Genomic DNA, 27,758 nt, shown 5'->3' with positions numbered 1-27,758 from the left:
TGCAGATATCTTTCTGAGAGGAGAGGATGGGTTCAGAATGTCACAACCAACAGGCAGACATCTTGCTCCTGATCTAACAATGGATGCTTTCCTCACAGCATAGTTGCTTAGCAACTGTGTAAACATGGAAGGCAAAGCCTAGGCTCAGGTCCCAGCCAGCTTCAGGAGGCTGCTGTCTAGTTGAGGGGACTGGCTGCTCTTAGGTGGCTCCCCTCAGATTCTGAGGGGATGCCTAGCCCTATTGTGGGAACATGGGTAAGTGCAATTCTGGGGATGAATGTTGGCCGTGACAGTTTATAGGACCTTGTGAGCATCTGTGCTTAATTTCCAGAAAAGAGGTGACAAGATTTAAGTCTGTCTCAATACACTGCCCTCTGATCTGATCTGGAAGTTCTTCCCCCAGTCCCTGGTGCGTGGGGGCACTTTATAATCACTTAGCAGTGAAAGAAATCTATTTTGCAGTGCCTCGGGGGCCTTTCGTCTTTTTTATTACTTCATATAACTTGGTGAGTTCCAATGCAAATTAAGCACTGCACATGAAGGTCATTAAAGCTTAAAGAAGCCTTGGGGATGAGGCTGTGTGGTCTGCCGAGGTCCAATTAATCTTGCAAAAGACTGGCCTTGATATGTACTGAGGAATTAGATCTGCTAGGTGCCTTGTTTCCTCTGAACTGATACCCAAACAGCAGGGGATTTTATGCAAAGAGATGGGTGCATGCTGTGCTGCTTGATTTTTAGACCTGTGTTTGGAAGGGTACAGAAATTGCAGATATTGCCTGATCCAGATCATGACAGTTGTCTCTGAAATGGGCCACCCATAAGCCCTGAGAAACTTTGAGTGAAGTTCCCTGAATCCGCATCACCCTGAGTCCCCTGTCTCTGGTATCACTATTCCTTCATGCAGGTTTCCCACCACTGGTCCCACCAATTTCTCTCAGGGGAAAATGATTAGGGAGCAGTGCCTATAGTTGGTTGCTTAGCAACCGCAGCTTGTTCATCCCACCTGCTTCTCTCTGGCAGGAACAGGCCTGACCATAGGCATGTTGATGCTCTAGGCCAAATATAAAAATGGCAATTTCCCTCCCTTATGTGCCAGATCTTGTAGTTTTGACTGTCCTTGCTAATACCATATTGTCCTGTGGGAGCTGCAAATTTCAACTGGCTGCATTAATTCCTTTTTTATTTGGAATTATAATTACTGTATTTGGAATATATCAGATCTCTAGGGGCCATGCTACTCATCATCCATACTTTGCATTTGATCTCAAGCCTAGTGAATTTCCCTACTTACATCTTCTTTGTGCTTCCTGGCTTCTAACCTTCCTTTTGTATCATATTTCCTTTCTTCACTCCCTGATCAGAGCTGTCAACCCTCCAGGATTGGCCTGGAGTTTCCAAGCATCAGCATCTATCCTCACATGACTACATGCACTGCCTGAGTTACAGATGTCTGACTTACGGATAGCCAAGTTACAAATGGCTGTGTCAGTGCTTTTGCACAGGTACAGAACATACTTTGCTGGTGTTTCCACAAAGATAGGGTAGTGCTGGGCTGGCAAGAGCTGGCTTCCCAACCTATGTTAGTTTCAAGTGGACATCCTGGTTACTTTGTAAGTAAGGGAGACTTAAGGGCACAATCCTATGCTTTTCTACTCAGAAGTAAGTCTCATGGTCTTCAATGGGGCTTACTCTCAGGAATGTGTACATAGGATTGCAGCCTTAGTTCACTGAAGCAATCCTGGAGATTTTAACAGAGCCTCCCTGGCTTAATGACATTACATTGTGTTGAAAAACAAATCTCAAGAATAGTTTCAGTCAGAGTTGGCAACCCTATCCGTGATATTCCTGAGTCATAGAAACACATGTACCAAGCAAACCTGGGCATGAATAAGCCTAGCTGTCTGCTGCTGCCAAGGCATGGCTAGCACAACCCTAAAATCAGATTAGGCAACTATGGGCTGAATTACAAGTTGAGCATCCATAAACAACACATGCTTGCTCCATCACATGCCAGATGTAGTCCAAATCCACTAATCCATGGACACCACTTAGGGAGGTGTTTTAAACCCTGTGATTATTTGTCAGGGGCATCTGTACTGTATTTCCAGCCAACCCACATATCAAGTGTCTATTGTTAGAAACAATTAAATGGACCTGTTTGCTAGGTTTGTATGTCAAAGGCTGTATGCGTTGGGACCCACTAGGTGGGTTGCGAGCCAATTTCAGGCAGGTCCCCATTAATTTCAATATTTTATTTTTAATATATTAGACTTGACACTATGTATGTGACTACATTTGGGGAAATATAGAGATCTGTACTTTTAACAGGCAACTATGTATATGCTTTTAACAATGATTGTAAATGGGACTTACTCCTGAGTAAGTGCGGGTAGGATTGCATCCTAGGATCGTTAAAAATTTTCCTGCTTGATGATGTCACTTCCCTCCGGTCATGGCATCACTTTCAGTGGGTCCTGACAGATTCCTATTCTAAAAAATGGGTACCTATGCTAAAAGTCTGAGAACCACTGCTCTACTTTACAGGAATACATGCAAATCGTTCACAACAAATGTTGATCTTATTTTTTCATGAAAACTTCAGGGGAAGGCATTTCCCTGAACTCCTTAGGCAGTTTATTCTATTGGCATTTTTCTCTCATCCCTAATATTAACTTAAATTCACCTTTTGAAACTTGCATTTCTTGAGCCTTTTTTGGCACATACAGTGAACAGATGTTCCTTTTCATTTGGCACCCTTCTAAATATATGAAAATGATTAGCATCCCTGCTTCCCACTGTTTCCCCTCCTCCAAGCTTATACTGTATATCTGTTTCTTTCAGCTTATAATAACACTCTCACAGAGCCATGGCATAGCTTCTAAATCTATAATATACGCAACATTGCTGAGATGTAAGAGCTACTAGTCTTCAATACCCTAAAGATGAAAGATGGAAGTCTACATTATTGTATTTTCTAGCAGTGAAAAGGGTGACCTCAAAATACTGCATAGGCTAGACTTTGTGCACTGAAAAGCAGTCTTTGATTGCCTCCTGCTGTTCCTACGAAGCCCTTCCCCTTTGCTCTTGTCAACAGCATGCATAACTTCTGAACTGGGTCACCATCTTTTGTGATAATTAGGATAGCCCTGCAAACGTGGCACAGAGTTCTGTAGCTTGACAATCTCAGGCTTCACTGTTCTATTAAAGCAAATATGCAGCTTTTTAGGTTGCACAGCTAGGTTTGAAAGTGTGTCAGCAATGCCTGGTGAAATATAAGAAGCCAGACTGAGAGCTGAGTAGGATTTACAGTGATCGGGAAGGGAAGCTTCAGCACATTCCAACCACTTTGCCTTCTCTCATAAACTACATACATTTGCAGGACAGTCTCTATTTTCTGGTCCTTGACCCCGGTAAATTGCTTTCCCTATTTCATCTGTATTTTTCCTTTGGCAGATGCCTTGTTAAATTTATGCTGTAGGTTTGCAGGAGTTGTTATTCTTCAAGGTTCACCTTCGTTCCCAGGAAAGCTAAATCTCTAAGTGGGTGGCTGCTTCTTGTCTGTTCCACTCATATAGGTAAATGTACATGCAGGAGCCCTAAGGCTCACACTGCAAGCACACAGCCTGTCATTTCACACCTTGCCGTTGCTGAGGAATATTTTGAATTGCTGATACATTACTGGGCAAGTATTTTTTTTTTTTTTTTCTGGTATGTCTTTAACCAAAAAAACCATAACCTGCTTGGTTTATAAATCAGGCTATTGTAGCATAAATGAATACATGTGCAGAGGTGAAGAAAAATTCTTCAGCAATGTGTAAGAGGGATACTGAAGAGGGTGGAGCTCACTTAATGATCCTTCATATGAGAAGAATCAAACATGCCCTTTCTTTATCGAGATGCCGGCAGGTTGGTAAGTAGCAAGATAAATCATGCAACATAAGCAGGTGCAAGTAAGGGCGCAATCCAAAGTGCACCTTGGGCCAGCGCAGGAAATCCAGCCTCTACGCTGACTTGACAGGGGAGGTTTGTGTCAGCCAAGCTCAGCCAATGCAACGGTCTGGGAAGGGCGGGGAGGAGTCGGGAGGGAGGCGTTCCAGGGTGGGAGGAGGGTGGGGGAGGGTAGTCTGGGGGGCAGGCAGGTATAAGGAGCGGGGTTGGGACTTGGCAGATATGTGTGATCCTAGCCCCCATTCCCTAGTGATGTGGAGCAGCTGCAGGCCACTCCATTCTCCTTGGAGTTATGCCACCTCCTCTAAGGTGGTGCAAGTCTGAGGAGACCCATTGGGGCTGTGGTTGCTTACCCGGGGGTAAGGGGAAGAATTCCCCCCCCTTACCTCTGGCTGAGCCACTTTGGGCCCCTATCTTGCCTCCTGGACTGCCTGTTCCAGCGCAAGATAAGATTGCACTGCACGTGTGCTTCCCCCCCCATAATGTTGCAAAATTCCATTTTTCTTGGTACAGAATTAGGGCTACCTTGGTGCAGAATTTAGATTTGTTTTTGAAAATGCAGAGTATTTTCAGCCCGACAAACACAAAATGTTTGCATTACAAGTAGATTACCCCAAATCCAGACTATTCCAAAATCAGACATATTTGTCCAAGACTTGTTTTCTGAACACTAGACAGTCTTGTGCTCATTCACACATACAGTGAGGTTACAGGCTGTAAGTTCTGTTCTCTGCTCTGTGGTGTGTACCTGTACAGGCGTTGTGGAAAAATGTCAGAGGCCTGCAGACACCCATGTATGAGTAACAGGAAAAAGAGCAAGAGGAAGCATTTTCCCTCTTGGAATAAGCAGTTTTTCCAAAATCCAGACACCTTCCTGTCCCAAGCAGTCCAGATAAGGGATAATCAACCTGTATAACGTGTTCTGTTTGCTCTGACTGTTATCTTCTGCTTCCACACTTCTGGCTGGGTATTGGAGTGTGCAACCAAGAACACAGATGATGTCTCTGGTGGGGTGGAGTAGGTTGGGATGGAACAGGGATTGTAGAAAGGTCACCTTGCAGACCATATGGCCTGCACTGGTGAACATTCCCTGTAGACTAGTGGTGAACAGTTCAGACTGAAGCACTCCATGGCATTGTTGAAATTGCACTCTCACTTCCCCCAAATGAAACCTTCTTGACAAGCCCTCAGCTGGAATATGTGACTAAGTGGGAGACTCGCATCTTCAGAGAGTCACCTGTCTGCTGCCCTAGACTGAAGAGCTGCTTTTCTTGTCAAGGAAAAGAATAACAAATCCCTGTAAATCCTTTTGCCTTGTCAGAGGCAAAGTGTGACCTCACTGGCCCTATCGAACTAGCTGACAACTTTGGAGAGGCAGCTGGATTAGATTGCTCAACAGCTAATTAGGGGCTCCCTATTGCCTGTCTTGCTCTAGCACGCCAACGGTTTCTATGGCAACTTCAGAAGCAGACGCAGGAGTGACTTCAGCCAGGAGTATCGTAAAGCAGCCCAGCCACAACCTCCTGATCTCTTCCTGAAGAGAATGAAGGTGAGTGACTAGGCGTTTGCTGCTGGTCCCAGAGAAGAAGACAATGAGGCATCCACACAAATCATGCATCCTCACTAGCTCTCCTTCCTGCTTGTTAATGTGCACAGATGGAATGAAGGGCCCTGTGGATCTGCAGGGTACTAGAGGATTTGCGTCCTGAACAACTGTGTCCTCGTCAAAGGCATCCCAATCATACCGGGTAAGATGGTGGAATGCCTCATCAAAGATAGAATCTCAAAAGGCATAGACGAACAGGCCTTGCTGAGGGAGAGTCAGCATGGCTTCTGTAAGGGTACGTCTTGCCTTACAAACCTTTTAGAATTCTTTGAAAAGGTCAACAGGCATGTGGATGCGGGAGAACCCATGGACATTATATATCTGGACTTTCAGAAGCTGTTCGACACGGTCCCTCACCAAAGGCTACTGAAAAAACTCCACAGTCAGGGAATTAGAGGGTGGGTCCTCTCCTGGACTGAGACCTGGTTGAAGACCAGGAAACAGAGAGTGGGTGTCAATGGGCAATTTTCACAATGGAGAGAGGTGAAAAGCGGTGTGCCCCAAGGATCTGTCCTGGGACCAGTGCTTTTCAACCTCTTCATAAATGACCTGGAGACAGGGTTGAGCAGTGAGGTGGCTAAGTTTGCAGACAACACCAAACTTTTCCGACTGGTGAAGACCAGAAGTGATTGTGAGGAGCTCCAGAAGGAACTCTCCAAACTGGCAGAATGGGCAGCAAAATAGCAGATGTGCTTCAATGTCAGTAAGTGTAAAGTCATGCACATTGGGGCAAAAAATCAAAACTTTAGATATAGGCAACTAAGATGATTGCTGGGCTGGGGCACCTTCCTTTTGAGGAAAGGCTACAGCGTTTGGGGCTCTTCAGCCTAGAAAAGACATGCCTGAGGGGGGACATGATTGAGACATACAAAATTATGCAGGGGATGGACAGAGTGGATAGGGAGATGCTCTTCACACTCTCACATAACACCAGAACCAAGGGACATCCACTAAAATTGAGTGTTGGGAGAGTTAGAACAGACGAGAGAAAATATTTCTTTACACAGTGTGTGGCCTGTCTGTGGCACTCCTTGCTGCAGGATGTGGTGACGGCATCTGGCCTGGATGCCTTTAAAAGGGGATTGGACAGGTTTCTGGAGGAAAAATCCATTATGGGTTACAAGCCATGATGTGTATGTGCAACCTCCTGATTTTAGAAATGGGCTATGTCAGAATGCCAGATGCAAGGGAGGGCACCAGGATGAGGTCTCTTGTTATCTGGTGTGCTCCCTGGGGCATTTGGTGGGCCGCTGTGAGATACAGGAAGCTGGACTAGATGGGCCTGTGGCCTGATCCAGTGGGCCTGTTCTTATGTTCTTATGCCCTTGAGACCCATTGCAAACCTGAAAATCATCCATTTGTAGGGGGCCGGCAGATAGAGTGGACAGGGAGACATCCAGTCATTGCAGAGATGGCTTCTCTTCCTGAAGATGGCTGTTAGGGACATTTCTTTGTTGTGTTCTGGCACCGAGCAGCCCTGATTGGCACCGGATTCAAGATCTGCGCATCCGTTGCTTTGTACTGGCCTCCCTGCCAGCAGTTGCTAGTGGCATCTGTTCTCCGCATCCTGTGCTGTTGCTGGAGGGCTTTTGGAGCTGGGGAGCCATTTTCAGAACCGGTTGGAAGTCACAGCAGCGGCACGTACATAAAAAAAGCATGCACAGTGCCAGTTCTTTGGGGCCAATCTCTCCCCTTCTTTGCATGTTGGTGCAGGGCCTCCCGCATCCTAATGTGGCCACCTGAGACTCCGTTGGCATTTGCAATCCCATCTTTCCCCTCCTGGCATCCCCTGTGACATCTGGTGTTGGCTTCCATTCCACGACAGTACGGTTTGTTGGTATGGCTTGGTGAACCCCGAGCTCTGTGCATGTATGACAGACAACTGGAGTTACATAGGTTGCAATACTCATGGGTGGGTTTTTCTGGGGGAAGGGGAATCCCATTTCTTCTTCTCTCCCTGGAGGGGAGGCTTAGCATGGTTGCCCAAAAAAGACCCACTACATGAGGTGACCAAGCCAGGCTGTCCCTCCATATGCCAAGTGGAAGCTGGGGGAACTTGCTTGTTTTGAAGATACCCTTTCCAAATTTCTGGAGGAAAAGTCCATCACGGGTTACAAGTCATAGTAGGTATATTCAGACTCCTGGTTTTCGAGGTAGGCTACCTCAGATTGCCAGATGCAGGGGAGGGCACCAGGACACAGGTTGGTAAAACATTTGGTGGGCCACTGTGAGATACAGAAAGCTGGACTAGATGGCCCTTTGGTCTGATCCAGCGGGGCTCAGGGGATGCCATGTTCTTATTGGCATCCTTGGGCATTTGCATCTGATTTTTTTTATTTTTTGGCATCCCAGTTATTTGCATCCCAATATAACTGGGCAACAGACTATAATTAGCAACAAACCCCATGTTTGAGGATAAAAATGAGGGTCAGAAAAATTCTTCTTTCAAAATTTATGGTGGTTATATATGAATTTGGATGCCGATTCCCAAAAATGGCATCCGTTTTTCCCTATCACGTCAAATTTCAGAGATAAGGCATAGCCTCATTAATGAATGCTTCAAGCAGCTCCCTTGTGAGAAAGCCTATACCATGGCTTCCACATGATACTGCTGCTTGAACCATTCACTAACAAGGCTATGCCGGACTTCTAAAACTAGACATCATAGGGCAAAACCGATGCCATTTTTGGGAAACAGCACTCCAAATATACCCAGGAATAGGTCTAACTTTTAAGATAGCAAAATGTGTGTTGGCCTGTTTTATCTGTTAAAACTTGGCTATTGTGACTGCCTTCTCAACTGTTCCCACTCCCAGCAGTGGGGGAAGGTGCTGCAGGACCAGACTTGGCAGGGGCAAAGAAAGAGGGGTCAGGGCTGTTGAGGTTGGGGCCACAATAAGCTTTTCCTATTGTTGGGCCTCAGAGTGATCCCTGGGGAGACAGCCAGGTCAACATCCCTTTCGTCATGGTTTTTTGTTTTTTTTAATTGATTAATTTTTTAAAGTATACATTCCACTTATATTTACATAATCATAGATCAACAATCTTCCCCCCCTTTTTTCCCTCCCCCCATGAACAGCGACCATTAACATTAAGTATTTATATCTGCAGCCATAAGCACACCTTTTGGATTTTATCCATTATAACAGTATTGGCCCCCCTTCCCTTACCCATCTTATATATCTCAACCATTTCTTTTTTTATCTCGGTTTCCTTATCTTCCCATGTCTTATCCTGTTGCAGTATTGATACTATGTCTGATTGTATCCATTCATATAAATACCAATTCCATTTTTCCACAGTCCATTTTGATGCATCTTTCCACCCATAAGCTATAACTGCATGGATAGCTAGAATCATAGCTTTGAATAAGTCCTGATTATGTTTTTTTTTAATTTATTATTTCCCAAAACTCCCATAAATAACATTTTCCCAGAGAGCTCCAGCTTAAGGTTACATAATTCCTCCACCTTTTCAAATATCAATTGCCAAAAATCAATTACCTTAGAACATTCCCACCAAAGATGGGCATAATAACCCTTTACCCTCCTACAGTGCCAACAATTTGAATTCCTTCCCTTAATCATATAAGCCAGCTGGGCAGGTGTCCTATACCATTTCAATATTAATTTCATCTCCAGTTCTCTAAATTTTTCCATTCTAATCTCCAATATTCCTTTAATTATGCTGTCTATCTCCTGTACTGACATTCCCACCTCTCTTTCCCATTTAATTTGTATTAACCTAATCATATAGTCCAGGGGTGCTCACACTTTTTTGGCTCGAGAGCTACTTTGAAACCCAGCAAGGCCTGGAGATCTACCAGAGTTTTTTTTACAATGTTCGCACCATCATAACATATAACATTTATGTGTACAGTGTATGTTGGTGTACCTTGAGCCCCACTGAGTATAACAGGACTTACTCCTGAGTAGACATGCCTAGGATTAGGCTGTGAGGCTGCAATCCTAGCCACACTTACCTGGGAGTAAGCCCCATTGAGTACAATGGGCCTTACTCCCGGCGTTTCCTCCCAGAGGCACCTGAAGGGGGGGGTCGGCACTCCACGATCTACTCATTTTGCCTCGCGATCTACCGGTAGATTGCAATCCACCTATTGAGCACCCCTGATATAGTCTCTATCTTTATTCATTAAATTGTATAACTGTTTTGCCATACCCTTTTTATTATCCTCTTTAAGACTATATATTTTTTCAAATTGAGTATCCTCTTCATTCAAAATTCGGGAGTATCTTTGTTTTAAAATATTATATAAAGCCAAGATCCTTAACCAGTATTTCCTCATTTCCCTTTCCTCATGGTTAAGGAGTCTCTTACTTGGATCAGAATCAGCTGTCTTCTCTCCAGCAGCTAGCTAATAAGCCCAAGCTAGCTTTCTTGCTCAGCCTCCACCATACTACCCTCATTCTTGGCCTCTTGTGCTGCTTTTGAAGGCTATTCAGGCTTCACCCACTTTCTGTCCCACCACCTCCCTCAGGCTAACCCAACCCCACTGAGTCTTTAAGGGCCCTTGCTGAGGTATCTGCCAGCTTCCCTCAATGCCTTCCCAATCCCTTCTCAATCATAGGGCTGTCCTGTGAGTGCTGGTAATGGCAGGGGCTTCGCCCTTGCTGGGGGTTCAGGCACCCATGCTAGCACCACAAATGCTGGATGCCCTCCCAGCGTGAGAAGAGCCAACTTGAGAGACCCAGCTTTTGCCAGGTACCTGAACAAGTACATCTGCACCATCAGGCTCACCCACAGCTCAGCAGCAGTCAAAGCTGCCCAGGGGTCTTTGGCCCAAACTGTGCTGCACCCTCCAGGGCCTCCCCATCACCAATCCACCCCAGTAAGTCTGGACCCGGTCAGCTATTCATCTAATCCCTTTCCCCACCTTCCTGATTTCATTTCAGCAGGAAGCAGCTTCTTGAACCATGACCCACCCTCAGTTACCCTATGAGGCCTACAAAGGCTTTCAACAACTTTATTTAGAGCTGAGAGTTACAAGAATTGTGGTATAATGTATCATGCTGTAGAGTTAATAACAATTTTCAGGTAAATCCCCCCCAAGGAAGCCAGGATAATGTTTTTGTGCATCTGCTTTATGAGGATTTAACTATACCATTGTTAGAGCTTATGCCCGATGCAACTTAAAAACGACTTCTAAGAGCCAGGGATGCCTTTAACTGTTAATTATTCTCCTCCTGTTTTAATAGTTGTCTCAGGAGAACTTTTAAAATGAAAAGGTGGGTTGTATTTATAAATGGATCTCAGAAGCAATCAACTAGTACTGCTAATAACCAGGCTTTGGATCTCAGAAGGATATCACCAAACTCTAAACTGTAAATAAGTAAATGACAAAAGAGAAATTGTTCTAAAACTTCTTAAGACATTTTGGCTTCCATCTTCATCAGGAGCACAGCTATGATTTAAGCCAGGGGTAAACAACCTTTCAACTTTAGGGCTCCTGGACCTTTAACAATTGTGTAGAGGAGGGAATTTCAGCAGGTTTCAGCTTCTCATAGCTGACAAGCTGCACCTGCTGAAATTCCCTCCTCCACACAATTGTTCAAGTTTCTAGGAGCCCTAAAATTGAAAGGTTGGCCACCTCTGATTTAAATTGATACAGGGAATCAAGGTGATTTCATTATTTAAATAATGATAAATAACATTCTAAAGACCTTCTACTGCAGTGTTTCTGAGCCAGATGTATGGGTACCACCAGAGGTTCTTGAGTTGGTGTCTGGTGGTACTCTGCCACCCAGCACCCTGCCACCCAGCAGTGAGACCAGGAATGCAACTCAACAAACAGTGGTAGGAGGCTCCAAAGTATGCTTTTCCATGCTTAGAAAAGTCCTCCTGCCCACCCTGAACCTCTTAATGGTGTGTGTCACATTGCCTCTGGCCTCTCAATCCAAGATGGTGATGATTTAATTGCCAGTTACTTCTAGTGATACTTTGAATAGGTGAACCATGTGAAGTGTGGTAGAGGACAAACCTTGAGGAACACTGTTCTACTATCTCCTGATGAGAAGGATACCTTACATTGCAGATAGCTTTTTTCTGCTTCAGGAAGGACTTGGTTACCCTCTGCTACTGTGGCCTGGAAACACTTGCCTTTCTTTTTATGATATTTACCTGCTGAGAATTGAGGTGGTAGCTAAGCTCTACTCAGTTGGCACTACCTTGAAGTGCATATTGTGGATTAGACTCCTGCTTCCGTAGCCTGGCACTGACAGTAATAAGCTTGGCATGTGTGCCCTTTACTCAATAAAAGCAGCTGCCTTTAATTCTCTTTTCAGACCCACAGCGGTTTTGACAACAGGTGAAGTCAGGTTGGCTGCTTCATGGTGCACCTGCCTCTGCCATGCCTGGAGCCTTGTCACCTGGTAGAACAGCAGAAGCAGGAAACAGAGCAGCATGTTGTGACAAGGGGCTGAGCTCACTTGACTCTGCATCTGTGCTGTTCAGTTAAATCTCTTCATCTGATCCTTTCTGTTTGCGTGGGAGAATTCCCACGGCTGATTCCCAAGTCAAAGCATTAGTTCTCCCTTCATTTCAGGTTGGGAGATCATGTAAAGCCCAGTATAGGGTTCCCGTTCCTTTTATAGTTGTGTTGAAGTGAGGATTTGAGCAAGTGCAGCTTGTCTTACCGCTACAGCAATTTGACATGACAAGCTGCGCCTGCTGACATTTCTTCTGTGTCACAACTGGTAAGGGTACAGAAGTCCTGTCTTTGTTGCAGGGATGGTCCAATAACACCCCGTAGACCAGATAAAACTTCTGAAGCACTTTATCATCCCTAGTAGACCTACCAAACTTCAAGGTGTAGGCTGTAAGGAGAAAAAATTCAGTGCAAAAGGTAGAAGAGAGATGATCATTTATTACATTTTTATCTTACCGTTCTTCAAGAAGTTGAGGGTGGTAGTATATAGGAATCTCTTCTTCCCTTTCATCCTTACAACAACCCTATGAAGTAGTTTAGGATGAGAGAACATAAGAACAGCCCCACTGGATCAGGCCATAGGCCCATCTAGTCCAGCTTCCTGTATTTCACAGCGGCCCACAAAATGCCCCAGGGAGCACACCAGATAACAAGAGACCTCATCCTGGTGCCCTCCCTTACATCTGGCATTCTGACATAGCCCATTTCTAAAATCAGGAGGTTGCGCATACACATCATGGTTTGTACCCCGTAATGGATTTTTCCTCCAGAAACTTGTCCAATCCCCTTTTCAAGGCATCCAGGCTAGACGCCATCACCACATTCTGTGGCAAGGAGTTCCACAGACCGACCACACGCTGAGTAAAGAAATATTTTCTTTTGTCTGTTCTGGTGACTGGCCCAAGGTCACTTAGTGAACTTCATGGCTGAGGTGGGATTTGAATGCAAGTCTCCCCTGATATTCTAACTAACCAGTCTGCTATGCTTGCTCTCACTGACTCGCTACAATTTGACTTGGGATTCAACAATGGGATTCAGCTACACTGTGCCATTCATCTCTCTTTCCAGTTCATATGCTTGAATGCAAGTGAACTGTGCCCCTGAACTGTGAAGCCCTTTCTGCTTGAGTATGCTAACCTTTTTTGTAAGGCTAGAATGCCAAAAAGGGGGTTGGTTTGTATGGCAAATTATACCTCTCCACTCCAGACCACAATCTACAGTGTAGTGTGGCTCCTGCGCATATAGAAGGGGAGAAGCAAGAACTCAGTAGTATGTGCTTTACACTGGGACGGTTCTATGATGAATCTCTGGCATTTAGAAAGATCTCAGGTTACAGGACTGTTGGGCAAGACCTCTGCCTGAGACTCTAGAAAGCTGCTGCAACAGCTAAGATCACTGAGATAGATGTTCTCAGAAGCTGAATGTCCCTGCTCTGTTACATCTAGCTACCTTATCCAGTAGCTGGGCTGTAAGATTTAGAACTGGAAGTCTTAGTTTTCAAATAACAATTCTGGTATTAAGTCACTGGATGCTCTTGGACAGTTGTAAAATTGTGGGTGGAAGTGGGTTGGGCGATGGCACAGATACTAGCCAGTTTGTGCCTAGCTCATATTGACCATATACTGAATGTGGGGAAATGGTGAGCTAGCTGTCCAAATTAAAGTAAAGATAAAGTCAACATTAGGGTAAGGGCCATAGTTTACTGGTAGAAGCTCCCATATCTAATTCCTCTTTGTATGCAGATTCAATCCCTCTTCTGCACATTTTGTATGCAGAAGGTCCCAGATTCAATCCCTCACATCTCCAGAGAGGCCTTCTAGATCCCTGCCTGAAGCCCTGGAGAGCTTCTGCAAACACTATAGACAGTGCTGTGATAGAGGGACCAAGAGTCTGACACAGCATAAGCAGGCTTTATATGTAGCCTTATACAGAAGGGTTGAGTCTTTATAGGAGCTGCAGTGTTTTTACACAAGTGCAGGATGTGAACTTTGAAAAGCAGAAATGATATGAAGGGGGATAATCTCCTAATAATAGTGCACCTCCAGTATAATAAAGTAGCAGGGATGGGCTGTGACTCAAAGTCACGAAAACACACGTTTTTTGTGACTCCTCAGGACTGAAGTCACATGTGTCAAAAACTTGGGTGCTGAGAATTCGGGGGTTTTACCCTAAAAATGAAAAGATTTGAATAGACGTGAGTCAAGGCTCACTTTTGTGTGTGCTTACTTGCTTGTTCTTTTTTCACCGCTTCTGCAGCTTGACTTGCTTTTTGAAAAGACTCGAACTTGAGTCAAAAGGACTTGAAAAATGGCTCTGGATGAGTTACAACAGCTGCTGTTGTGACTTGTGGGTGACTTGAGTTAAGGGGGCAGAGACTCGGCGCTGTGGCTCCTGCACATCCCTCAAAATAGCCTGTGCTGGCTCCAAACATTATCCCAGTGATGGGGCACTAAGATTTTATATACATAAGAACATAAGAAGAGCCCTGCTGGATCAGGCCAAAAGCCCATCTAGTCCAGCTTCCTGTATTTCACAGTGGCCCACCAAATGCCCCAAGGAGCACACAAGACAACAAGCACAACCTGCGTCCCGGTGCCTTCCCCTGCATCTCGCAATCAGAGGCAACGTGCCTTTAAAACCAAGAGCTTGCACATACCTGCTATGACTTGTAACCCATAATGAACTTTTCCACCAGAAATTTGTCCAATCCCCTCTTAAAGGCAACCAGGCAAGATGCCATCACTACTTCCTGTGGCAAAGACAAACTAATTACATGCTGGGTAAAGAAATATTTTCTTCTGTCTGTCCTAACTCTCCCAACACTCAACTTTTGTGGATGTCCCCTGGTTCTGGTGTTATGTGAGGGGGAAAAGAGCATCTCCCTATCCACTCTGTCCATCCCCTGCATGATTTTGTATGTCTCAATCATGTCCCCCCCTCTGGCACCTCTTTTCTAGACTGAAGAGGCCCAAATGCCGTAGCCTTTCCTCATAAGGAAGGTGCCCCAGCCCTGTAATCATCTTAGTCGCTCTCTTTTGCACCTTTTCCATTTCCACTATGTCCTTTTTGAGATGTGGCGACCAGAACTGGACACAATACTCCAGGTGTGGCCTTACCATCGATTTGTACAACGGCATTATAATATTAGCCATTTTGTTCTCAATACCTTTTCTAATGATCCCAAGCATAGAATTGGCCTTCTTCACTGCCTCCGCATATTGGATCGACACCAAGATCTCTCTCCTGATCTGTCACAGACAGCTCAGAACCCATTAGCCTATATGCGAAGTTTTGATTTTTTGCCCCAATGTGGATGACTTTACACTTACGGACATTGAAGTGCATCTGCCATTTTGCTGCCCATTCTGCCAGTTTGGAGAGATCCTTCTGAAGCTCCTCACATTCACTTCTGCTCTTCACCATTTGGAAATGTTTGGTGCCATCTGCAAACTTAGCCACCTCACTGCTCACCCCTGTCTCCAGGTCATTTATGAAGAGGTTGAAAAGCACGGGTCCCAGGACAGATCCTTTTCACCAATGGTGAAAATTGCCCATTGACACCCACTCTCTGTTTCCTGGTCTTCAACCAGTTCTCAATCCATGAGAGGACCTGTCCTCTAATTCCCTGACTGCGGAGTTTTTTCAGTAGCCTTTGGTGAGGGACCGTGTCGAATGCCTTCTGAAAGTCCAGATATATAATGTCCACGAGTTCTCCCACATCCACATGCCTGACCTTTTCAAATAATTCTAAAAGGTTTGTGAGGCAAGACATGCCCTTACAGAAGCTATGCTGATTCTCCCTCAGCAATGCTTGTTTGTCTATGTGTTTTGAGAGTCTATCTTTGATGAGGCATTCCACCATCTTACCTGGTATAGATGTTAGGCTGACTGGCCTATAGTTTCCCGGGTCCCCCCTCTTTCCCTTTTTAAAGATTGGTATGACATTTGCTATCCTCCGTTTTGAGGGACAAGTTGCATATTTTAGTCAAGAGATCTGCAACTTCATTCTTTAATTCCTTAATAACTCTTGGGTGGATGCCATCAGGGCCCGGTGACTTATTGATCAATGAGGTCTGAAACATCTTCTCTTTTAACCTCTACCTGACTTAATTCCTTGGTCAGGAGGGGCCATTCAGGCAGCGGTATCTGCCCAAGGTCTTCTGCCGTAAAGACAGATGCAAAGAACTCATTCAATTTCTCTGCCATCTCTAAGTCTCCTTTTATTTCCCCTTTCCCTCCCTCACCATCCAGAGGGCCAACCGCTTCTCTGGCGGGTTTCCTGCTTCTAACATATTTGAAGAAGCTTTTATTATTCCCCTTAATGTTGCTGGCCATGTGTTCCTCATAGTTTCTCTTGGCCTCCCATATAACATTTCTTTTGCCAGTTTATGTTTCTTTTTACTCTCCTCATTAGGGCAAGACTTCCTTCTATGGAAGGAAGCTTCCTTGCCCTTTACAGCCTCTGTAACTTGGCTGGTTAGCCATGCGGGCACCCACCTGGACTTAATCGAGCCCTTTTTCCGTTGCGGTATACACTTCTGCTGGGCCTCTATTACTGTTGTTTTAAGCAGCTTCCACGCACTCTGGAGAGATTGGACCCTCTTTACCTTCCCTTTCAACTTCTTCCTAACTAGCCTCCTCATTTAAGGAAGTTCGCCCTTCAGAAGTCAAGGGTTTGTTAGATTTGTTTGACACTCTTCCCCCGAAATGCATGGTGAAGCTAACTGCAGCATGGTCACTGTTCCCCAATGGCTCAGTAACATTTACCTCTCTAAGCAGATCCTGAATGCCACACAATACTAAATCCAGAGTCACCTGTCCTCTGGGGGGCTCCATGACTAGTTGCTCTAAAGCACAGTCATTTAGCATGTCAAGAAAACCGGTTTCTCTTTATGACCAGAGCACAAATTGATCCAGTCAATGTGAGGATAATTGAAGTCCCCCATGATTACAACCCTGTCCCTCCTTGTCACCTCCCTGATCTGTTTCCTCATTTCAAGGTCCCCTTCTGGTTTCTGGTCTGGAGGACGATAGCATGCCCCCAGTATTACATCACTGCTGTGTTTAGTTTAATACAGAGACATGCAGAGCATCAATGAGGTACAAGGTGCCTGTTATAAAACAGAAGGTGAATTCTGTCTTAGGCTTGAAAGATGGAGAGTTATCTAGGCAGACTGGCTGAGAACTGCTGTTAAGGAGCCAACTCGTCATTTCACTACAGAAGTGACTACAGTACTTTTAATGCCTAGAAAAGATTTGTTTTGCTAGCTCAGACCAAAATGTGAAATACAGCTTGTGCATCACCAATCTGGTCTGACTGCCCCCTTGGCTACTATGTGTGCTTAGCTGTACCAGCTAAAACCTTTGTTGCATTGTGAGGACGGAGGTGGAGGGGGCCAGGAGCAGAAGAAGCAGCTCCTGGAGAATGCAGAATTGGCCTTCAGCTGCCAGCTTGCAAGCGCTTTCCAGGCATCGATAAATGGCACAATAAAGACTCCCTGAGAAGTTCCTGGAAACATATTAAATTTGTCTGCTAACAGAGTGATCTTTGGAACTGACAACCACAGAGAGCAGCAGCACATCTGTCATTCTAGATGGAGATGCAGCTCTACAATCAACAGGGAGGAAAGGGCCTCAGCTCAAGGCTTTGCAGAATAAGGCCTACAAGAGTACACCTGATAATGTGGATTAAGAAGTGTCTTGTTTGCCTAGAAATAAAAATGACTTCTTGTTTATGAATGGGAAGCTATGGGAGAAGGGGAGCCTGTTGACCCACTACAAAGCCAGTCACCTCGCACAAGGAGCTTGATCCTGCAGAAAAGCAGGTCCTTTCAGAATGTCTAACTGCAAGAAGTCCCACAAGCCATCAGAGTTTGTGTCAGTGGCAGAATCCTGTTATGAGGTTCATTGTGGCAGATCTAAATTCAAATTCCTGCCATGTAGTTCACCTTACCAAGATGCTTCTCCTTAATTTAATTTACCGCACCGCAGTTACCTTAATAAGTAGTAGATAGCACTTTTGCACAGTTAAAAATGGCACATTGATTTTATCACATTTGTATTGTACCCTTCCTCCAAAATCTCAGGGCAACGCATTCAGGGGATATGCTTTTTGTCCTTACAACAGTCCTGGGGGTGGTGGTGGTTATGCTGAAAGACAGTGACCAGCCCAAGGTAATCCTCTTACTTTCATGGATGAGAGGAAGTATGAACCCAGGTCTCTCCAGTCCAGCCAATACAGTATGCATTGGACTATGCTATAAAAAAAATTTCATTTTTTAACTCATTTCAAAACACCAAGTGACATGTTGTTAGATGAAACTTAAGTTGTGTGCCTAATGTCCCTGGGTCCCTTTGGGGAGAAGGGCGGGATAAAAATAAAGTTTATTATTTATTATTATTAATGTCTGTTTGCTATTCAGTGGTGCGTTTCACCAGGTTCTAAATTGGATGCTACATTTGGATGCTAAATTGGATGCTACAAAAAAGCTACGTTTCACCAGGTTCTAAACTGGACTGACAACTGCCTGAACTCTCAGAGACATGGGATTTAAAATGATGTTAAAGCCCCCCACCCCACTTTAACAACTACCAACTAACTACTAACCAACTAATTACTAACCAACAACTAACAACAACCATCACATAAACCCATCCTAAGTCTAGCTGTTCCCTAATTCCTTTCCATCAAAAGACAGGATGAGCTGCCAGAGCTCTTGGGTTCTTTTGTTGATTATACAACTAAATATATATTATGTAACCCTGAAGTTCATAAATCATCCTATGTTATTTACATCTCAGTTCTAACCAACTTTCCAGTGCCAATAGGGCAGGCACTGCATTTTGTGGTGGTGGGCCAGTTATGGAGGCATCCTCAAGGTAAGGGAATGTTTGCTCCCTTTACCTTGGAGCTGCACTTCGGCTGCATCAGTGCTGGAAAGTTGCTTAGGATTGGGCAGTTAGAGTGCACACCTGCTTAGGAGTAAGCTGGAGTGAACTCCTTGCATCTATGTAAATATGTATAGGATTGGGTTCTTACGCTTCTCTTGGTTTTATATGTTTATAGGCATTACCCATCTGAGGGTGCATCCAGACCAGCAAAGTCTTTGCATTCGTTTTGTTCTTCATTGTCTCAAGACTAATCTCCCCAATTTTTGGGCAAATACATGTTTCTTATAATCAAAGAATATGATCAAATCAAATATTGGATTTATTGTGTGCCTGTCTGCACTCTAATTAATAGGATACACCATGCTGAAAAAAGAGTGGGGACAACTTTGAGACAGAATCATGAAGAAGCTGGGTTCCCTGTGTTGTGAGGCAGCCAGGTTTAGCTTTGGCTTAACAGAAATTCAAAAAACATCAGCAAGAGAGATTAGCAAGGTGTCTTATGGTGAATGAGAACATACCGTGTAAACACTCCATGGGTACATTCCCTGTAAAACATTCCATGCCATTTACTCACACCCCGGCTAACAAAAAAAGGGGATCAACCCAAAATGTGGGAAGTTACAACACTGATACATCTGCCTACTCACAGACCCGGCCATCATGGCAAAGGAAGCAACGTGTAGTGGTTTCATGACGTTACAACAATCACCAATTTATAAGCTGCCACGTTTGATCTCTGCGCTGTTTGTTGAGAAATCTGCTGCTCAACAAAATGAAGAAAAGGCCCTCTCTCCCTTGGGTGGGTGAAACCTTAATGGGGACTACACTGTATGAGCAAATTGGCTCTTGCACTTATCTGAGGTAAATCAGACCCACTTTCCAGGAGGAGGAGAAATGTTTTCAATTCCAACGTGATGAGGTTGCTTCAGGACTAGCAGTGACTTGTGTGCAGATGCTGCTGTGTCCTTCAATAGCCTGCTCATCTACCTGGGCAAATAAATAGCTTATTACAAAGGCTCTGATGCGCATTTATCCAAAAGAAAACAGTCCATTAACAACTGCCTTGGACTTCCCAAATCATGGAGACAGGGAAGCAAAATGCACTACATATAATTTTGCGTTACATGACAGTTTGATATTCCTGTGTTCAGTATCACAGCATGTGATGCAGTAGGTCAATATACAGATGGAGAACTAAGGCTGAGAGATGATAACTGGAGAGGCTGCACATGGTCATATGTGGCAGAGGCAGATTCAAAGCATCTCAGTGCCAGATCCAAAGCCTTAGAGGTCACATGTGCTCTCACCAAGATCCCGCCCCTGCTCCACCGGTACAGTTATAAACTACACATTTTGCAGGAGACTGATCTCTGTTCTTCTGCTCTTTTCAAGGAAACCCCTTCCAAGCACATCTTCTCCAAGCACGACAACAGGCATGCCTTCCCAGGATCAGCTACGTACTTTGAGAGCGTGAGTGAGCTTGGCCAGGAAAAGTGGGAGCTTCACAATCCCTTGTCTCTTTCCTCCAGAGCTGGCAGAGAAGTTAATCAGAGGAGTGCTTGATTACAGCCATCGTTTTCATGCCTAATGTGATTAGCTCCCCCTTGGCAGTCTCCAGGGCTCCCTCAGGAACTGATGACACCAACTGGCTGCCTTTGTAGCAGCACTAGTTAAGAGCTCAGCTCTTCTCCATGTTCCGTTTCTCTGTATCCTTAAGACTGGACCTGCACTGACAGCTGCCCATAGCTTAGCTACGTGTATGACGACAAGCGCCTGATGCACAGCTTGTACTTACGTAGAGAGAAAGCAAGGGGTGGGGCAGCAAAAATAGTACAGAAGGCAGAACTAGGATCAGCATGAAGTTGTCCCATTCATCCTTATGGCAGGAGTGTTCTGCAGGAATCCTCTCACATCTGACCTGCAGGAAGCCAAAGATGCCATCACAGCTAAGGAAAACAGTGAGCAGAAAGAGCGGCATCCCCAAATCTTATGCTTCAGATTCCATTAGGTTAAACCCCTTCAGGACCTAGCTTTATCTAGGTTCCCATTAGGTTATCCATTGTGGATTCTATCCACAATAGCATGGTGGTGGCTTACATTGTTAGCAGATATAGGGTTATGGCAGGGATGCACATGGTCTGTGATTCTGCACAAGAATTCAGCACCTTACACATTTCAGCTTTTGTTTCATTATGACTCCAAAGTCATAACCTGGAAAGCATTTGGTAATGGTAGGTGAGCTGCCAAATGACAAGAGACGAGGGGCCCAGTAGAATTTCCTTGTTTAGGGCATATGGTCTCACAGCCCTTCATGGACTGTTGGCTGCCCTATCCCCGCATACTGAGAAGCAGAATCATAGCGCAAAAATAAGTATACGTTTTTAATTTTTAAAGATTTGCCTCATTTATATAGAGTGTAGAATTCAGCATTTCTTGGTACAGGAATTTTTTTTAAGGTAGAATATACAACACCTAGAATTAGGCAAGGTTGAATTTCATGAGGTGATTGGTAGAGCCATCTCAAGCCTGTAAGGCTGGTGGAGGGCATAATACATGATCGTAAATGTTTGACAGATGAAAATGAGAAGTGTAATTGTGGGGCACAATGGTGGCCTGGTGGGTTAATGTTTGGAGAACTACTGTGTGCGAGGGGGTCCTGTGCTGTGGACAGGGTTTAGACCTGGGGAGATGACAAATGTAAGATTTTAAGAGCAAACACAGCATATTCGTCCCCTGAAGTGTGTGCTCAGCTTTGAAATTTGCATTAAATGTGTACATTCCTGCTACTCAGACAGATCAACTGTCATTCTTGCCCTTCCCCTGGTGCACTGTTCAGCTTTCTAAAGAATTTTTTTTAAGTGACACATGTCTGTGCATTCACTAATCTGTCTGCCTTACCCCCAAAGTATCAGACATTACAGTCACAATAATGTGGGAGGAAGGGGTTGAAAATAGCACAGATTCTAGCCAGTTTTATACCTAGCTTAAACTGACCACAGTAGAAAACAGTAGAAAAAGAATGCTTTTTAGAGCTTAGCCTGGGAGAGAAACAATGGTGTTGCCAAGAGTCCATAATTCACTGACATGGAACATGAACTTAAGCAGCCCCTGTGACTCACCTGCATGAGCCTGAAAATTCTTCTCCATCATGAATCATAATTTGAGCTGGCAAAGAGCATCTCCTCCCTCTATTGCACCACCCCTTTCCTACTTATCTGGCCTGGCAGTGGCAGCACGCATGGTGGAGACCTTACTAGAGCTATCTTTTCCTGGCCCCTGGAAGTGCTCCAGTGCCCCAGGTGCCTGGTTAGGAGAATGGAAGGCTTCCAGTGAGGGCTCCTCTCCCCTGCCATTAATGCCACCATTACCAGTCAGGTAAGTGGGTGGCAGGGTATTGGATGGGGTCCGTGGGGGAGGGGGCAGAGAAGTCTTTAGAAATCCCTGTGTACTCCCAATGATGTCATGCAGTGTACAATGGGGTTTTCAAATTTGGAGTTAGGCTTTTTAAAAAAGAAAGTTTTTTTTCTGATTGGGGGAGGGGCTCTCTTAGCAGAACCTAATTCAAAATTAAGTCCAAGAGAGTTTGCTCACTAGTTTCTACTAAAAATGATGAGCGTATTTTTCTACTGCCTCCCCTGCTCTAAAAATGTTACATCTGTTTTCACCCTTGGTGACTACCTGATCTTTCTGGCTGTGTGATTAAAATGGCTTGTTGGATGGTTCTTTTGCATCAAAAGTATGAACAGCTGGGATGTTGTTCCACGGCAGGGCTTAGGAAGAAGGAGAATAGAGGGAAGCCTTCCCAACACCCAGAACTTAATTGACTGGATCCCTCTGAAGGAGGAGTTACAACGCGAGAGGCCACTCGTCTCCAGCTATCAGTCTGACTTCCGCTCTAGAGATAAGGTTCCTCAGGTGTTAGTTCATCACACCCACCAGAGCTTGCAAGGGCAGCCCCTCTACCGCACACCAAGCACCACTTACCAGCGCACGTACCGGAGCTACTGCTTGCATGCACCCACCATCAGTGCAATCAGTGAGCAGGCGGCCAAAGAACCCAAGCCTACCAAGCCTGTTTGCAGTGAGCCTGCCCCTCCCACCGCCACCGAGCCCACAACTCCTGCCTCAAGTCATCTCCCAGATACAAATGAAACCCCAACCACTGAAGTCCCTGCACCAGGACCTTTTTATGGACGCGTTGTGCCCCACAAGCCGGTGCGGCTGACAGTCTCGGATTGTTTGCGCTGGCACAACTGTTGACCACACTTGATATTTCTTCTGCATCTGACCAAGGACTTAAATGTTCCTTTGTACAGGGTTCAAAATGGGAAAAAAATAAAGGCTTACTGGACCGCAGAATATCTATCGTGTATGACAGGAGCAACTCTGTGTGTGCTTGCCCTCTCCCCAAATTCCCCAACAAGGAGAGTCTATAAAAAGCTTGATTTGTGCATCCAAGCTGCTTGGTTCATTAGGACTGCTGTGCAGTGTGCTTCATTCTGCCTTTAGTCACAATTATTGTCTTGTTAATGAATTTGATTTTTTTTTTTTTAAAGGTCATAGTGTCAGTGGTGTAACAGGATAAGGGAAGCATTTAGGTGAGGTGTAGCGGGTGGCAGACAGTGGCGTCACTTGAGTTTGTGTCACCCAGACACAAACAGGTGTGGACCCACACCCCCTGAACGATGCCACTGGTGGCAGAAGAGAGTGTACAAACTAGCTGCTTCTCTAGAATCTGCTTTACTTTAAGAATGCTATTGGGCATTGTCAGTACTGACCCTAAGAATGTCTCTGAGCCTCTCTTGTAACAGCTGTGAGTATCTCAACTGTAATTTAACAGATGCAAGAGATGAATGTTCAATTCAGCAAAGAACTGGTTAAAAGATGGAATTGCACGGGCACATAAACCTTGATGTGTGATTTCTGGCATCTGTGAGCAGATGTGCTCTTAAGAAGACTCATTAGCATCATTTTGGAAAAGGAAGCATCTGGACTCCCCCCCCCCCCCAGAGTTGCTGATGGGAATGAGAAAGTGCTACAAAGTGAATATTCATCATGCATCTTTTTGTGTCATCCCAGCAACACATACAAGCCTGAGATCCATATCTCAGGGGACATTGTCTGTGAACTGCAATGGGCAACTTTTAGAAAAGGAAAGTTAAAACCATCCATCCCATCCACCACACTAATAGTGAACAGCAGCGTAATTGTTAGTATTACATATGTAAATGTTAACACTGTCAACACAGGCCACTGTCAGGAAGACCCTCTGTTCTGCCCAATTTATAGCACAGCAAGTACTGTATGTCATTCTTTATAATTTGTTGTGGAGAATCCAGGAGGCTTTCTTCAGGAAGGACCTCTGTTTGTTTTAGAGGTGTTGTGTTTTTCTCTGCCATTCAACTTCCATGTGATCAAACACAGTTATTTTTTCCTTCCTATACTGCAGGATCACTGCAATCTGGAGAGCTCCCTGCATTGTAGTTGTATGCAATCGAGAGCTCAATCCTAATTCCGCCAGTGATGAGTGTTGCAAACATGCCAAAAGGCACATCGCAACACCTGGAGAATAGATAGTGCAGGTGGGGAGGCCTGTGCCACCCCCACTGTATCCACAGGGCTGGCCACTGCTGGAGCTAAATATGCCACCGAGTGGCACAGAGGTGGGGGAGGATGGTGGGATGGCATTCTGGAGGTAGGGTTAAGATTTTTGGGCAGGGAAGGGTAGAATGGGGGGTGCGACAGGCCCAGGAGGGGGCGGGAATGCCACATCCTAACCATCTTCCTGGGTCTTGCAGTGTTACACACGCCCTCCCAGATTTGAGCCAGCTAAATAGCTGCCACAGATCTGAGGAGTTCCATAAGGCAGGCTGGGGCTTTAACTGGCATAAGGGGAAAGTATTCCCTTACCCCAAGTAGGCCTCCTCCCAACCTGTGCTAGATGCAGCGCAGGTTAGGAATGGGCTGTGAACTAGTGTCAAGGGTACCTCTTGAATACTGGTTAATTCACTAACATGACACAACTCACTCACCCTTAATGCAGACACCAGACCTTCACACCAGACCTTCCTACCAGCTGTGTCCCAAGCTGTTTTCCCTGTGTAAATCAGAAGAGCTGGGTGGAGTTCTACTTTTCCTGTGCGGGGTCAGCTCCAGAGAGCTCAGTGATGATGTCATCATTGAGCTCCGGAGCACCATGAAGAAAGCTGCACCAGGTTCCAATCCTAGTTGTGTGGTGGCACAATAAGCAGTGCTCCCAAACCAAAGTATGATGAAACCCCTTATTCATTTCCTGGTTGACCCTGCAATTTGCCTGTACATCATTTCAGGCTGCCATCTAGTGATTGCCAGAGCAACAGGTTGCCTTGCTGGTGTCTCCAGCCTTCTGCTGCATCCCGCATTGCTTCCTCCTTGGCTTGCCTTCTATTTCTACTCCACTTTTGCCTTTCCTCCTAATCTCACAAAGCAGTCCATAATTCCAGCTTCTGATACTTGCCCAGTCTGAAGTTGCTTTACCTTTGGCCAATGCTATCTAACCAGTTAGCCTTTTCATCAGGCATAGGAGCATTCTTTGACAGTGGTGGGCTTGAACTCACTTTAAGAACATGAGTCCCACTGAATCAGGCCAAAGGCCCATTTAATCCTGCCTCCATTTAGTGGCCCACCAGATGCCTCAGGGAGCACACAAGACAACAAGAGACCTGCATCCTGGTGTCCTCCCTTGCATCTGGCATTCTGAGGTTGCCTACTTCTAAAACCAGGAGGTTGCAAATACCAATCATGGTTTGTAACCTATGATGGACTAGAAATCTGTCCAATCCCCATGGAAAGGCATTTAGGCCAGATGCCATCACCAAATCTTGTGGCAAGGAGTTCCACAGACTAATTAATTACATACTGGGTAAAGAAATATTTTCTTTTGTCCATTCTAACTCTCCCAACACTCAATTTTAGTTTAATCTCAACAATCCTGATAGTCCACTTTCTCAACTACGAGAGTGCTTGACCCCCTGCTATGAACTGATCCTACAATGACTGCCTACCAGCAGCAGCTGACAGTGTGTATACAACAGGCAGTATGGGATGCTGGTTGGAGACATACAGCAGACCTCAAAACAGTGCTCCCACATACTTTATAACCCAGCACCGAATGAGACAGAAAAGTCAGAAAAAAAATTCCACTGGTTTTATTGGCATGAGGTGCTATGCCACCTCCTAGGCACTGAGCTAGAGGGCACCTTACGTGCTACATAAGACAGGGACTGGGTTAGGGACACAGCACAAGGCGTCAAGGCTACACCTAGCTTTCCTAAAGTCAACTCAGCTGTGCAGCATAAGAGACATCAGCACAAGCATAGCAAGGACAGCTCAAAGCAGTAACACTTGGCTTGGACAGTGTTGCCCTTCATTCCTCCCCAGGGCCTGCTGAGGAAAACCTGCTGCCCTTGGTGTTAAGGGCCACCTTGCAGCCCAATGGATGTAGTGAGAATGTAGGCAGAATTATGTTTGGGGCCATGTGATTACTTCACTGCAGGTTGACCCCCCCCCCCACCTGAATTTATTTTTGCCATGCTGGCACACAGCTCTCTTTTGGATCAAATAAATGTGAGTTATGAATATAGTGCCATTAACGTAGCAGCATCATGGCACTTCACAAAGTAATATAAGCAAGAGAAAGAGAACCTGAGCCCTGAAGAGCTTCTATGATGTCTGACAATGGGGGAAGACAACAACAGGAAGGGAGTCGAACTGGAAGTGTTGGGTTTGATGAAGCAATCACATGGCCATTTCGGCTTGAGCCCAGCCCAGCCCAGCATCTCACTTGGAGCAAGACAGCTGTGTGCAATGAAGAACACCACCACCACCCAGCAGGGCCCTTCTGTTTTGGCACTCAAGCCAACTCCATCAAGCTTACCTCACTCAGGCAGGCAGGGAGAGCTGCTCTACTATGACCTTTTGCCCTACCTACAGGACAGACAGCTCCAGTCTCTGAGCTACTGTATGCTTTGCGAAGAGGAAATGAGTTAGTTCAAGAACAGCAAAAGGAAAGGTCGCTGCTGCAGGCCGCCACGTCAGTGACAAAGCATATGCTCCCCTCCGTGCGCTGTATCCTGTGACCGTCATCAGGCACTTTAGTCCTCTTGGCTTGTGTTGCCAGGAACCCTTCCAAAAAGGAGTGTCACTCAGACCCCCTCCCGGAGGCACAGGGCTTCCACCGCACTGCTAGGGCCCTGGGCTACCCCTCCAATAACAAACAACACACTGGTAGTCTCCAGACTGGAGCAGGAGCAGCGGCCAGTGGGCATGGAGGGCAAGGGTTCCCATTTCTTCTTGGTCAAGTTAAACCCTTCCACGGAGCCCAGAGGACTTGACTGGTTTCCTGAAAGAGAAGAGAGGGACAGATCCATGAGCCAATCACCAGTTGCTTTGGCAAAGCCAGACTCTGCTAGCACCTGCAGTTGCAAGACCACATGGCAGAGACTTTGGGAACATCTTATGTGTTAATTACAGGATAATGGTACAGCTGAGCCAAGTTCCAAGCCTATGTGTCTCTCAAGTAGCGCCACGTGGGGCATCTTGCTGCAGAATCCAAGGGTTCCATTTATAGGCAAATGTGATGCTTATGAAATCCAGAGTCTCAGAGCTCAGACTCAAGCCAGGTCCTGGCACATGTCATCACAATGGAGCTTTGCCAGCAACCCTGGTACCATCGGCTGCACTAAGAGGGACTTGTGTGAAACAAGTGCCAAAGGGTTTGGACTGCATATTTCTGAGATTCCTGTCCCTGCCTTCAATTCTGAAGCTGATCTTTCTGGATTTTCATTTTTGCATCTTGCATTTTATTGGCAGGTTGCTCAAACATCTAGG

The 27,758-nt window shown here is 45.4% G+C and overlaps 2 protein-coding genes across 2 annotated transcripts in view; one reads left to right on the top strand and one right to left on the bottom strand.

The window, feature by feature from the left end:
- Window positions 1-190: 190 nt before the first annotated feature.
- C2H3orf84 (chromosome 2 C3orf84 homolog) lies at window positions 191-23,150 on the top strand. The gene is made up of 4 exons (XM_066613000.1): window positions 191-255; window positions 5,384-5,497; window positions 20,283-20,360; window positions 22,659-23,150. The coding sequence occupies exons 1-4, from the start codon at window positions 229-231 to the stop codon at window positions 23,148-23,150; spliced, it is 711 nt and encodes a 236-aa protein (XP_066469097.1). The 5' UTR covers window positions 191-228.
- A 2,904-nt stretch (window positions 23,151-26,054) lies between these two features.
- KLHDC8B (kelch domain containing 8B) overlaps window positions 26,055-27,758 on the bottom strand; it is a 40,376-nt gene continuing 38,672 nt past the window's right edge. The window contains exon 7 of the mRNA XM_066616289.1: window positions 26,055-27,270. Within this exon, the coding sequence (XP_066472386.1) occupies window positions 27,074-27,270 (197 nt within the window). The 3' untranslated portion in view covers window positions 26,055-27,073. The remainder of the gene's footprint in view (window positions 27,271-27,758) is intronic.

Source organism: Tiliqua scincoides, chromosome 2 (genome assembly GCF_035046505.1).
Source record: "Tiliqua scincoides isolate rTilSci1 chromosome 2, rTilSci1.hap2, whole genome shotgun sequence".
Classification (NCBI taxonomy): domain Eukaryota; kingdom Metazoa; phylum Chordata; class Lepidosauria; order Squamata; family Scincidae; genus Tiliqua; species Tiliqua scincoides.
This window is presented reverse-complemented; position numbering and strand designations above follow the sequence as displayed.